This window comes from Polypterus senegalus, chromosome 5 (genome assembly GCF_016835505.1).
Source record: "Polypterus senegalus isolate Bchr_013 chromosome 5, ASM1683550v1, whole genome shotgun sequence".
In the NCBI taxonomy this organism is placed as follows: domain Eukaryota; kingdom Metazoa; phylum Chordata; class Cladistia; order Polypteriformes; family Polypteridae; genus Polypterus; species Polypterus senegalus.
In genome coordinates this window covers 71159602-71174901 of record NC_053158.1, presented here as the reverse complement: position 1 = coordinate 71174901, position 15300 = coordinate 71159602, and the positions used below count along the sequence as shown (strand labels likewise).

The window sequence follows — 15300 nt, the reverse complement described above, 5'->3', positions numbered from 1 at the left end:
GCAACTCTGTGCTGTCAGGTTAAGAATACAAGTTTACAACATCTGCTTGATAAGATACTTCTTCAGATGTATCAAGGCAACTGAGTCCTTGCACAAATCCCAGGAAACAATGAGTCCCATTAGACCATAACAGAATACAGTAGGACCACTGTTTAATGTTCTCATATTTAGCGTGTTGCCACATTAAATTTTTTTTTTGGATGCTGGTATTGAGCATAAGAAACAACTCTTGTCTGAACAAGCTTGAGTCTTTTAAAGGATGTTTAGTGTTTTTCAAGGCATAGCTATTTCTTCAGAATTATGTTATATATTCTCTTTCCACAACAATCTGTATTCTATAGTGAATCATATTTTATAAATTAAAAAAAATATGTAGCCTGTTCCTGCTTTTTATGGTAGAGCTAAATGGGCATTTGTCCAAACATGAAAACAAAAGCCTGAAAACGTACCAAACAAGTAACAAATTTAAGAAAAAAATGACATCTCTGTTTCTGAGTCATGCTTTTAACAACAAAAGTAAACTGTAAGTCATTCATTTTATCACAGATTCTTGGTACTGTTTTTCTTTAGGTAAAGATACATTTCCTGTTTGTTCATATTTCTGTTCCTAGTGGCCATCGTGGGTGGTGTTTTACATTTTCCACGGGTGCATGCCCAATCCCCAAGTGTCCTATGCATTACCATGGCTCCAGCATGCATATATTCATTATTTCTTCTATCCAGTTCCATTTCATCAGTGATTATGTTCTACCATGGCTTGCAACAAATGATGCAAACCATTGTAATTGTAGGTGGTTCAAAAAATGCAGAAGCCCTAGTAGCACATGCCTACTTAAATCATAGTTTTTTTCTCATGCCATGTGTTCCTGAATCATATTTTTTATGAGCAGTGTTGGCACACATATCAAACTTAGCTAGACAGAGTAGTTTAATGGCAGATATGCCCTCAAATCATTTGATTATATTTTCTTAAACTGTGCCTCATACAGTAAACAGTCAAGTTTCACATTACATTGTTCTTCCTGCAATCTCAGATGAATGTCAGAATCAAGCAAAGAAAACTAACTATTTATTTCCACATTTTCATACATCACCAGGTTTGTTGTGCGTGGTGCCACCTTCCTGCAATTTACTGTTCACCCATGAACAGGTCTGTGCCATCTTCTGTTTTCTCCATGTGGGAAGCTGGTACAGGCTGTGAATTAATTACTCCATGCTGTGTAAAAAACATTGTAATACCATTCCCAGTGCATGGATTTACATAACTGAAATCAGGAACTGTACAACCCATGAGATAGAGTGTTTGTGGCAGGGGCTACTTTTTGCCCATTACATTCTACATTGTTAATTACATTTATACACCCTACATAGTGAGATTTACACTAAATGGTAGTGTGGTGTCTGCTTGTGATTTTAAGCGTACTGATTGCACTACACTACATTTGTTTTTAAAACCTTAGGTCCTTGAAAAGCCAAGGTGACCTGCTTGACAATACTAAGTTCATAGTGCCAATCAACATTCTGCATTACCAACTTTTGGTGGCGTTTTACACAATAAAAATATATAGGGGAAATGATTACATGATAGAGCTAAACCACAGTGACACAGATTGAAGCTGTACAAACCAATTATTGAATTTTATAGCCCATGCAGAGCCACTTTTGTCAAGGGTATTGTAATGGGATAACAACTGAGGACAACATTTTTGAGTGAGTGTAAGTAAGCCCATATTACTGTGGCCTATTACTGCATTAGGTGGAGAGGTTCTGAATGTAAAACAGCGGTTGCAAAAGCAATGTGTATACCTTCTGAAAAGTAGTGATTCATACTTCTCTAAGAAGATCAGGTCCATGTTACCTATTAGTGATTGAGCTACAGTGCAAACATGGCCTTTTTTGTATTTAAAAAATTAAACGCAAAGTTGTGCAAGCTGCCCTGTTCAGCCGCTGTTGGTTTACCAATGATACTGTTGCTATCAGCAACACGATGGTGTTCATGAAAAAGAATAACTATCTGAAAACAACAAAAAGGATAATAAAATTCCACAAATTAAATAGAACAAATCAGGATGCATTTAGACTGGATCATAATTAGTCATCACAAAAATAACTAGTGAAACTATTAAAGACAAACAAAGTAGACTCAGTCCTGTCTTAACAGAATCCTGACCACTCAGTGATAATTTCCATCATTTAACACCTTTAAGTCCCTAGAGCAATACTAAATGGGGATTCTACTATATCACAAATCAGAAATCTCAACATTATTATATGTTGTTAGATTATCGTAGATTACTATCTGCCCTTGGCCATCTCTGTATGGCTGTATTGCTCAACAACATTTATAGCACTCATGTGACACAAGAAAATTAAGAAATCAATACAGAAAACTGGCCATTATGTTGGGTTTTTTTTTTTTGCTGAAATTAAAGGTTAGCGTTCTGATGTCTTAAGTTTAAGATTTTGCTGGCTTAGTGTTTCTTTGATAATGCTGACTTTTGTGTAAGGCCTATCTTGTTTTATGGCACTCTTCAATCATATGAAAAAGTTTGGGAACCCCTCTTAATTCTTTAGATTTTTGTTTCTCATTGGCTGAGCTTTCAAAGTAGCAACTTCCTTTTAATATATGACATGCCTTATGGAAACAATAGTATTTTTAGCAGTGACATTAAGTTTATTGGATTAACAGAAAATATGTAATATGCATCATAACAAAATTAGAAAGGTGCATAAATTTGAGCACCCCGACAGATATATGACATCAATACTTAGTTGAGCCTCCTTTTGCAAATCTAACAGCCTCTAGACGCCTCCTATAGCCTTTGATGAGTGTCTGGATTCTGGATGGAGGTATTTTTGACCATTCTTCCATCCAAAATCTCTCCAGTTCAGTTCAATTTGATGGCTGCCCAGCATGGACAGCCTGCTTCAAATCATTCCATTGATTTTCGATGATATTCAAGTCAGGGGACTGTGACAGCTGTTCCAGAACATTGTGCTTCTCCCTCTGCATGAATGCCTTTGTAGATTTTAAACTGTGTTTGGGGTCATTGTCTTGTTGGAATATCCAACTACTGTGTAACGTCAACTTCGTGACTGATGCTTGAACATTATCCTGAGGAATTTGTTGATATTGGGTTGAATTCATCCGACTCTCAACTTTAACAAGTGCCCCAGTCCCTGAACCAGCCACACACCCCCACAGCATGATGGAACCTCCACCAAATTTGACAGTAGGTAGCAGGTGTTTTTCTTGGAATGCTGTGTTCTTCCGCCATGCAAAGCGCTTTTTGTTATGACCAAATAACTAAATTTTTGTCTCATCAGTCCAAAGCACTTTGTTCCAGACTGAATCTGGCTTGTCTAAATGAGCATTTGCATACAACAAGCTACTCTGTTTGTAGTGTGAGTGCAGAAAAGGCTTCTTTCTCATCACCCTGCCATACAGATGTTGTCTGTGTAAATTGCGCTAAATTGTAGAACGATGCACAGATACACCATCTGCAGCAAGATGTTCTTGCACGTCTTTGGAGATGATCTGTGGGTTGTCTGTAACCATTCTCACAATCCTGTGTATATGCCGCTCCTGTATTTTTCTTGGCCTGCCAGACCTTCTGGGTTTAACAGCAACTGTGCCTGTGGCCTGCCATTTCCTGATTACATTCCTTACAGTTGAAACTGACAGTTTAAACCTCTGAGATAGCTTTTTGTAGCCTTCCACTAAACCATGATACTGAACAATCTTTGTTTTCAGATCTTTTGAGAGTTGCTTTGAGGAGCCCATGCTGTCTGTCTTCAGAGGAGAGTCAGAGGGAAGCACAACTTACAATTGACCTTAAATACCTTTTCTCATGATTGGACACACCTGTCTATGAAGTTCAAGGCTTAACGAGCTAATCCAACCAATTTGGTGTTTCAAGTAGTCAGTATTAAGCAGTTACATGCATTCAAATCAGCAAAATTACAAGGGGACCCACATTTTTGCACAGCCAGTTATTCACATTTGATTTAATTTCATACAACTAAATACTGCTTCACTAAAAATCTTCGTTTGGAAAACACCCCAGTACTCAGATGTCCCTAGGAAATCTTTTTTGTTGAAAGTAGAGTAAATTATTATGCAGGCTGGGAGGTGTTCCCAAACTTTTTCATATGACTGTATTTGCATTACGTACACTTTTCAGTTTTTCTGGCTTTGTAAAGTGTTCACACTTTACTTGTCCTCACCTGCAATTACTTTGTTTGGTACAAGCAAGAAAATCCCAGAGAAACAGAAGACATTCCATATGTTCTATCCAACACAATTAAAATTGAAAAATTCAGGCATACTAAATAATTTTTAGCGTTATGTTTAGTATTTTGTCATTTAAAAATATATATCTCTCAATCTGTCATACTCTTTATTTCTCAACTCCTTTTGATGCATTACACAGTTGTGGAGATCTGAGCTTCTTTGAGCAGCATACGGTGCAAAACAGGAACCAGTTCTGAAATGGAGGTGTACAAGAAACTTATTTTCTGTTCAGAATTTGAATCAGGAAGTTTATATTTTGTGTTACGTGTGTGCATACACAGAGCAGTAATCTCTCTTTTTATGTGGAGATTAGGAATTTCCAGACTATTTATAATCAACAGGAAGTATGAATACTGTTCATGTGACTGTGACTTACAGTTTTTACATAATTTATAAAGGATAGAGTAAATAATAAAAGAACGTAACAGAAGCAATAGTCACCAGCTGAGTTTAGGATACATATTTTCAATATCACTTTTTTAGAGGAGCAGATTACTTTTTAAACAATCTAAGCAAGATATACAATCTTTATGTTGCAGTGTTAACCCAAATTGTAGTTGTTGAAAATGAGCACAAATAAGTAAAGTATGAAGCATAGTTCCTTGCAAAGTCTTCCCATATGCGTAGCTTCTTCAGCTTTTGTTGTAACATTTAAAAAGACCTTTCACGCACACAACCAACTCAAAAGGTAACTGCACTGCTGCTGTGGCAGTGAAAGTCTCTGGGATAAGATATAGTGCATTGTACAATAGTAAATATTGATAACTCCATAACGTATATTTCATCAAATTTCACAGATGCTTGTCTATTGCAGGACACAAAGGAGATGCCAGTCCACTTTACATTCATGTTGTTGGACATTGGCCTTGGTCTTTGGACTAAAATACCTGTAGTAAAGCCATGCAGGCAAAAGGAGAGGGTATAAATTTCTATCCTGAAACCTGAAACCAATCACTGCAGTATCCAGTATTTATGTATTTATGGCATGCTGGGACACATGGATGAGGTGGATTGTTTATTTTCCAAAGAAGTAGAAATTTCTTGAAGACATTACTTAGTTATTCTACTTGAATGATACCCAGTTAAGCCACACTTTGATACAGTATGATAATCAGGACTGCCCTATGGTTTGCAAAAATCATATGGTTAGTAATTTGTCTTTTTCATTCCTATAAAGTTGTACTGTATATATGATATGTTTGTGTCATAAATACTAACATAAATTTAAAACTTGACTTCGGTTTTAAGCATTTTATTTCAGGAACGTGGGGCGGTTATATTTAGAATAAACCATTGAAGTGTCATCACAGTAGACTGTTTTTCAACTGTGCAGGAGCTTGGGTTTTCATATTTGTGCTTATTTCCTTTCCATTTTTAGATGATCATTCCCGTGTCAGGCTGCAAGCCCTTGAGGGAGAACAAAATTCTGATTACATTAATGCAAATTATGTTGATGTAAGTATTTCAGTAAATTTTTGTCTTAAAGGTCAAGTTGATTTTTTTCCTCTTGATTTTTATTGTTTGTTTGTTAGGGTTGTGCCATATATCTGCATTCCTGCATATTGCTAATATTTTTTATGCATGTATATACATATATTTACAGTATGTACAGATATAGTTTGTGGCTTATGTGGAAGAGATGATGCTGAAGTCACCAGTAAAAAACAACAGTTTTTCGTGCACTAGAAATAAATAATTACCTCTCTTGTTTTCTTTTAACATCAGGATATTGGCATTGCTTAAAGGGAAACCAGACGTGTACGCCATTTTTTACCCAGTTGAACTCAGACAAGACACATTCAAAAGCAAATCAATCCACTACTTAATACTCACAAAGAAAATAACAGCACCTTCTGCTATTTCAGTGCCCACCTCACTTCCCTGTATGCCCCCGATATTATGGCCAGTCGGACAAAAGTGTTGCATATGCATAGTTAGATTAAACAAAATGCTGGAGATCTGCAAATTACTGAGTTATCACAGTTCTTTGTTTCAAGTATAAATGTTTCAAATCATTTCAGTTATGAGTAAAGAGAGTTAACCTATGCTTAAATAATCCTATCATGGGAGCACTTGGCACAAGACAGGGGTTAATTTTATATGGGGCACTGTCACACATACCCTTGCTCCCTAAAAGGGCATTGAGTTGCCCATTAACTTAGCTCTGAATGTAGATGACTTTCCCCATTTTTTCGCTTCCTTCCAGTAATTTTTATCACAGATTTTGTATTGAAATGGCCACCAACTTGCATATATTTTTAAGACCACTTATTCTGTTTATGGCTTCTGAATACTCATCTAACAATAGTGCATATAAAGTGGGAACACTGCCTGAATGGGACATCAGTTGATAACAGGGTCAAATTAGTCATGCCATTTAACACGCCAATAAGTTATGAAGAAAAAAAAACAAAACAAGAAAAAGGCTCACATCAAATGGGGGCAATGCCGCCTTGAAGTGAGCCTATAGCCCAAATATCTCACATACTGAAGTAGCCCATCATTTGAGTTTAATATTATCAGCCTTGCTTGAGACTTCTAATGGAATATATTTCAGTTTCTATCCTTGGAGAGCAAATTGAAGCCTTAGTAGGCTTTTAGGTAAACTTTTACAATATACTTGTACTTATACTTTTCTCCTTCATTTTATATTTTATGGTGGGATATATCTGAAGAAGTGTCTCATTTATTCCCTTTCCCTTTCCTGTCTGTGTTAAAATATAAGGGCAACACTGCAATGTTAATTACCAGCAGAGGAGTCAAAACATGCTGTTCGTATCTGGGTGTTTTCTTCATGGCTCATGCAACTTGAGACAGTTTTGAAATGCAAATGAAAAACAAAAGAACTGCTGGGGATTAAACTGAAGCAAACCCATAAGGGACTCACTGTCTGTGTAATTCACAAAGCACTGTGATAAATGTGCCATCAGTGCTGGAGCGCTGTGAAGAATTCCCTTGAGACAGAGAAAATCGGAGGCTTGCTAACCTGCAATGCAACAGATAATTCATCGGAGCCAGCTGCACACTTTATTGTTCTGCTGAACAGATGTGGGGGGGCTCATGTACATGAATATAGAACACCATAGATTGAGATCCTCCAAAAAATGGACATTTTTTCTTCACACGTGAAGCTTTTTCACCAAATTAATCTAAATAAACAGGTTTCACTGTTAGAATCTCTTTAAAAAGAATAAGTATTATGTAATTCAAATCCATTATCAAATATTTTTAAATTAGTCCAGGGTCTCTGTGACCAGAGCCCACTCCAGCAGCATCAGGCACATTGCAGGCCCAGGACCCTAAATTGAGATGTCACCTAGTGGTCAGGTTATTCCAGGTCATTCACTCTTGTTTTTACTTTCAATTTAATTATCTCTTCTCTGGTCATGTAGAGTGGCAGCAGATGCACACCCCTAGCAGGCCAATTTTAAGATGGCACTTAAATAACATAACAGAGCTTACTTTGGGAGCCAGAAATGTTCAAACTCCACATAGTTGATGACAGACAGGAATTGACTCCAAGTCTCCAGAGCTGTGAGAAACTTATCTCCTGTGCCTCCTGTTGAGCCACTTTAACGCCAGTATATGTAAAGCTACAACTTCCCCTTTCACTGCATTCTACTTGTTCCTAGTGAAGTGTGTAAGGTGCTGTCATTCATCACATCCAACATCTTTGAGAAACTCAAAATGGATGATCTTTCTATGGAAAGTTCTCAGAGTTTTCATTTATTTATTTTTCCTTTTTTATTTGCTATTAACCCCAGTTCAGCTCTGCAAGTGTACATTTATTTATTAATTTGTTTTGTTCTGTTATTCATGTAATACATGATCAGTCTAAGAAAGTTACAAGAACTGGTCAATGTACCCCTTACTCCAGCGATGTGACGTAACATGTGAAGTATACACTTTGCACCCTTTTCTGTATCCTTGTTGCTTTTAGAGCCATCTGTATCTAAAGCATATTCCTATCATAAGTATGCTTTTCCAGTAGACTGTCTGGGTAGGCTGGTGTTAATTCTCAGATGGTTAATGCTGCAGAGCGGGGAGGCTTGCTGTGAAGTGCTAGGCTGATTCCCTGCCTCCTACTGCTTATGTTGACAAAGTAAATGTTATTTTCATTTTCTGTCAACAGCCTGGCATGTTGCCACATTCACCGGCAAGCTGTTTGCATATTAATGTCTGCAAAACTCTGTTATTCCTAATGCAGTGATTTGCAATCACTTGTCATTACTATACTTTACAGTTATCTTCAAAGCAGCATGTGAATTCATAATGCAGGTGGGGCCTTTCATACCAAATGCACACCCTTTAATTATTTACACCCATCAGTGTACACTTTATATTATAGCAAAAAAATACAAGACTCATTATTAAGCTATGTTATACAGTATGTGTATTAATTCTAAGACAAAAGCATGCTTTAATTGTTCAGGTAGACATGCAGTGGCATGGTTTGTATTTAATGTGTGTCTTTCACTTCTTGTTCTTTTGCAAATCACATAGTGAAATTGTCTACACTACAACCAAAAAGAGCAAACACTGCTTTGTTCACAATAAGAGACTCATCAGTGTAGGACACATCTCCATACCAAACATCCAAAGCATCAGCATTTCACCACAACTCCTGTCTTCGCATGGGGCTGAAGCCTCTAGAATATCAAGCTCTGGTAAAAATTATGCATGGGGACAACAGGGCAGAGCAACAGTAATTTTCTAGACCTCCAAGCTCACACAATGACTATAACTGAAACCGTTAAAAAATGCTGAATCATAATTTGGTTTTATTTGTTTCCTGCCTTGCACCCTGTGTTGGCTTAGATTGGCTCCAGCAGACCCCCGTGACCCTGTATTTAGGATGTGGCGGGTTGTATAATGGATGGATAGATGGGTAATTTGGTTTTCCCCATTTTAGTTACACTCTTGCCATTCTTCTATGGTCACTATCAAGCCTGCTACATAGCATTAACTGCTTTATTCCTGCATCCCTGTTTTTGATGTGAAATAAAGTGCCAGAGTGCAAGCATAAAAAAGGGGTCAGGTCTGAGATATTTTGACACCACAGAACCAAGTCTAGTAACAATACAGGGTGTTTCAGTAGGACAGTACTTATCCCAGATGCCTAGTTGCTCCGGCAGACTATGTTTGACTCATTTCTGTGTGGAGTTTGTATATTCGCTTTGTGTTTGTGCAGGTACTCTGGATCTTCTCCCACATCCCAAAGGTTTGGTAAGGTTAGCTTAATTGGAGAATGTAAAGTGGTGCACTAATATTCCGACAGAGAGACAATGGACTTGGAGAAGAGACAATGGCTAGAGTAAGGGAGAACGTATTGAAGTGACTGTGGAATAGTCATAGAAGAAATTATATTTTGCAAGGCCTAGTGGGGCTCTTGCACACTGTTTTCTTTTTTATTTTAGTTTTTTTAGATACTCTTTTATTGTTATTAGGCAATTGGATTTCCAGATTCCCTCTCTGATTGTGTTGCAAACTGTTAATTTTTCATGCACAAACATATTGATGGAAGGTATTCATGGTAATCCAGCTGAAAAGAAATGTTGATTTGCAGAGTAATGTCTTTCTACATTAGAGATGGTGAAAGTAGCACCAAAGGCGACAGGAAGATGTTTTAACTGCTGCTAAGATTAGATGTTCAAAGTCCTGTCTACTGCTGATTATGACTCTAGGGCTGGTGTTTGAAGACATTGACATAAATTGGCAGGATTCAACATTTAGGAAGCTTCTTGGTTTGAAGTAGAGATCACACAAGCAGTTTGGTTTTCAGCTATTGGAAGATGTCATTCAAGCAGAATATACACTCATTTGCCTGTCATGTAGGATTTTGCTGAGACCTGACTGTGTGAGGGCAGTATAGGAAGCTTCTTCTTCATAGTTACAGCATTAACCCATTCCTTGCCCAGACTCTCACCATCCCCAAATGCATTAATTGTTGGTATGTCCTACCAATGCAGTGTCCAGTTCTCGTCCAGACATATCTAATGCATTCTGTGAAGTTGTCATTCAAGTTACATGCCTGCATAGGGCCTTCATATCTCAACATTGTATAACAATACAGCTACAATTTTCTTTTATTGGAAGACCACATATGTTTCATCAGTGACCTAATACACAATGAAATACATTTTAAATTCTTTTGCAGTGTAAACCATGTTTTAATTAAATTTTGACTAAAGATATTGTTGGCTCAGTGATGCAGGGCAAATCACACTGAGATGTTAGTTTCAGTGTTACTATCTATTGAGAGTCTGCAAGTTTTCTCCACATATGAGTATTTTTTAAATGGATTGTATTGCTTCTAAATCCCAGAGACAGGCTGATAAGGTAAACTTGCAAATGAAGAATGAACTAATCTAATTACAGATATCAACCAGTCAGTCAGTCATTCTCTGACCCGCTATATCCTAACACATGGTCACGGGGATCTGCTGGAGCCGATCCCAGCCAGCACAGGGCACAAGGCAGGAACAAACCCCGGGCAGGGTGCCAGCCCACCGCAGGGCTAATTACAGATATCTTTTTATTAATATAATAATAATGGCCAATCATTAGTAAATTCACTAAATCTAGTTCTAGGACTTGGGTGCTCATCTTGATACAACTATGTAGCAGACAAGAACTAAATCTGAATGGTTTGTCAGACTGGCATAGGGCACACTCATGCACATGTTTCAAGTTAACCGAATCTGCATATGCTTGAGGCATAGGAGAAGAATCAGAATTTCCTGGTTAGGAGAGAATAGTCAAATGCAGGACTCTGCGCCTGTGAGGCAGTATTGCTAATCACTATGCCAGTTTTCTCCCCTAATAATAATATAAAACTAAACTGAATTGAATATGAATGAGTGTGCTGGTACAGTATTTGTGATTGTACCCTATGATGGACTAGCCACCCACCCAACCAGGATTGGTTCATGCCTCGTGTCAGATTGTGCTGGGATAGACTTAAGCTCCTTTTTGACCTGTAAGAGAATGACAGTTCAGAAATCATGTGTGTGCTATGAATAAAATACACACTTCATCAATAGTTGCATATGCAGAGAAATGCATTCTTCTAAATTCTCACAGTTGTTTCTGGTATCCTCTATAGAGCTGTTACCTGCCTTATGCATAGTGCTCTCGTCCTCTCATGATGCTGAATTGGATTGAGTGGGTTACATTACAACTATGGCATTTAATTATGGTTTTATGAAAATCTCTGGTTGGCATTATGGCAAACTGGATAATGGTGATACGTGGGTTTAGTTCCATGTCTGTATAGAGTTTATATGCCCTCTGCAGACTCAAGTGGATTTTCACTGAGCACAATGTGGGTTTCTTCCTTACATCAGGTCCTCACAATCCAGAAGAAGAAATAGATGGTTTATAAAATGGATTAATGGATAGATATAAAAAATCGTTTTAAGAGCACAGCACTTGGTGTGTAAATTAGGAACAGCTCAGTCCTAGGCATGATTGTTAAGAATCTTTTAAAATACCTTTTCTGTTTCTTTTGCTGATATGTATATGTATTTTAATGAAATTCTTTTCATTATTACATTCATATATTACCTGAATTTATAAAAAAAAAAATCTTTATGAGAAATGAAAAACTGAGTTGATAAGATTTTTATTTTTGACATATTACTTCATAATTAGTTGTGAATTCTTTACAATGTAAGAGGGAATATCTTGCCTAAAACTTACATACACACATTCATTGTCATACAGAATTAAAATTAAAAGACATACATAATTATATTTACATGTTTAAATTGTTTAAACTGTTCTTGCATAGACTTGAAAATATAAAAATGACAGGGGCAAACACAACAAGGGAATAGTGCATGTTTATAATTCAACACAGCTCTTTGATTTGTTAATAAGGACAGTAGTACAAATGTGTTCTTTTAGCATTCAAGTCTGTAGTGTCACGTTTACAGGCGTTGAAGAAGACTAAACAAGGCTCAGCACAGGCTTTGTTTCTTGCATATTACCTATTGTCAAGACAGTGTTTAATAAGTAACTGCAAAAAGTAGAATCAAAGTTTGGATTTATTTTTTTTTTTTTTATTTTGCTGAAAGTTTTTTACTTATAGTGGCATGGTGGTACAATAGTTGTCACTGCTGCCTGACAGCTCCTGCGTCCTGTACTCAGATCCCACTCTGGTCACTACCTGTGCAGAGTTAGCACATTCCTTCTGTGTCCCCTTCTGAGTTTTTCACACAACTCCTAAAATCTTGACTATAAAAGCTGATCCATGACTTTTTCATTCTGTTTCCTCAGCAGCATATTCCATTAATGAACATATAATCCTAGTTCTAATAATATTGTGTATCTAGGGCTTCATTTTTTCATTATGTTTTTAAACACCATAAAATGACCACAGGTTAGGATTTGGAAGGCATGGTGGAACTATGATTAGTGGAGTCTGCATAATGTTCATGTTTCAGTATGGGTTTCTCCAAAAATGTGCATTTAGAACTAATTGACAACTCTGAATAATATGTGCAGTATTGTGCCCTGCAAATGTCTGGCATCACATTTACAAATGGTTAATTCTATTCATTGTTGTCAATTAGTGCATGCATGGATGGGTTTGTATTTGTTTACATCGTGATCAGGCACTTGAGAAAAATACTTCACTTTGTAATTTCCTAGACTTGCACATATCTCATTTTTGTCTCAAGATGTTGCCAGACAAAACCGTTATTTTTTTATCATTATCACAAATGATTTTTAAACCTGCTGCTTGCCCTATCTAAGCTCTTAAAAATCCTCTATATCTTGTACCATACACGTTTCTTGTGTATTTCTTTGTGTAATAAACATAATTTTAATGTATTCTTTTTGTTACTACTGTTGGTTCAAGACTATGACTTTGTCTTCCCCCTTTTTACTCATTCAGTATTCTAAACAATTTCAGATTTAAAATCTGTTTTTAAATAACATTTTTAGTTACTTTTGATTTGTCCCTCTGGTAAAAGGCTTCTTCTTCTACTTGTTATTGAATTCAGAAGTCCAACAGCACAAGAAGCATTGGAGCACACACAGAGGGTGACTTAGGGATGACACTAGCTTCAGGTGTAGTGATAGCGGGCCAGCCAGTTGGGCCTGTTGAGCTCATTCAAAGCAAAACTGTAAGGCAGGTTCATACATCTCTTTTGTGGAGTCCATAATTGTCATATTCAATTTACGCAGTAAACAATGAGAGAAGGCCTAGAAATTGTACTACTAGATACAGCCTGATGAAGACCACATGCATAAAGAGTACTTTTCACACATTTACTTACTTTTATGTGGGTGAATTGTGTACTGTACTTACTAATGTTTACAGTTTACATTTAAAATAATTTTCAATAACATGCATATGCTTTGCAATTTCCATATGTACACTTTCTTACTGAAGTAGGAGGAGTACAAGCATGTTAAATAATTTGCACAGGGTCTCATTTCAATTTAGGGATGGTCAATGAGTCTGCAGTGCTTGATTAGACAACCTGCAGCTACCTAGTCATATGGAAATTAAGAAGTACTTTCCAGAAGCCCTTGAGGTGGGAAACACGGGAGTGAGGTTGGGGTGCCAAAATGTCATATCACTTCAGTTGATTATTCAGATAAAGGTAACACTCATGTAATTAATAAAGCATAAGAACACACAAAGAACTGCCTTTTAACATTAGACAATATTCAACAAATTAAATGTCAACATAAACATTCATAAATATATTATCAAACCCATTTAATCCAGTTTGTACAATCCTAATCGGCCAACAGGAGCCTGCAATGGATGGGGCACCAGACCATCATTGAGCAAGGTCTCGCTCAGATCCACACTCACACAGGACCAGAACTAGCATATTTGTCTTTGAGAATGTGAAAAATTGAAATACTTAGATGAAAATCCACACAAAAACTGGGGGAATTTGAAAACTACACCCAGCCAACAACCACGCATAGGATTAAAACCCAGGAAGCATGATGTATGAAGCAGCAGCACTGATCACTGCACCACCATGCTACTTTTTAGAGTATTGGTCGCAATATTTTCTAGCCAGAGCTCTAGTAGACTGGGCCATCTCTCATCAAGTTCATGATTTAAACAGGTTATTATAACATCTGCAGACCAGGACACCATTTTTCCCCCTGAGCTACTGAAAAGCAAAACTTACATGTTTCTCAGGTTCCAAAAAGTATAGCAGATACAAGTACAGAGCATAACAAGTGGCCTAAACCAACAAGGAAACCATTTGCATTCATCAAAACTATGAGAGTCAGTGAGATGCTTGAAATGGTGCAGAATTGTGAGCTTAAGGTGAAACTAAAGGTGTGGCCTAAATTTCAATTTATTATTGGTTCAATAATACTAAGATCACATATGGTGTTGTTGGCAGGTAATTGTGCTTGAGCTGAGTGTTTTCTGGGTTCCAGAAACAAGGTCTTAATACAATAGGCAGGGATGGATGGCTCATTGTTAATCCATTGAGGAGGGCAACTGAGGAACCATTCTCTGTCAGGGCCAGCCTTTCCCTGTTAGGCCCTAACTGTCTTGGACATCATAGACATATGAAAGAGGGGGGTCCTTAGTAATTTTACAGAGACAACAGAGAGGATCTAGAGATAGCTATGGATTTGAATTAGCCTTGTGTGGGCTAGCGGGGTTTTTTCTGTGTATTTTATTTCAGTGTGATGCTATACACTGACAGCATGCTCCCAAAGTACATGCACAATCCATAATTACAATATGTTAACCATACAACATTTACTTACATGAACACACAACGTTGTATCAAACAATAATTAATCAAACAATAAAACATAGCAGTTTCAAATAGATAAATATAAGTAAATCATAATATTAAGTCCATTAGTATTCTTACTGAAATATTGCTAGCTGACAACAGAGGAGAGGAAAGCAAACACTCTTGTTAGCAGTATTTCTGAAAAAAATAAACCTCTGGGGGTCCACATTCAGTTATAAGAATCTGACAAAGTCATAGTTTTGATGACCT

At 37.0% G+C, this 15300-nt stretch overlaps 1 protein-coding gene across 11 annotated transcripts in view; it reads left to right on the top strand.

The window, feature by feature from the left end:
* ptprma (protein tyrosine phosphatase receptor type Ma) overlaps positions 1–15300 on the top strand; it is an 815060-nt gene that overhangs the window by 709817 nt on the left and 89943 nt on the right. For all 11 annotated transcript variants that reach the window (XM_039754798.1, XM_039754797.1, XM_039754796.1 and 8 more), the window contains one exon: positions 5673–5749. In XM_039754798.1, the coding sequence (XP_039610732.1) occupies positions 5673–5749 (77 nt within the window). The remainder of the gene's footprint in view (positions 1–5672; positions 5750–15300) is intronic.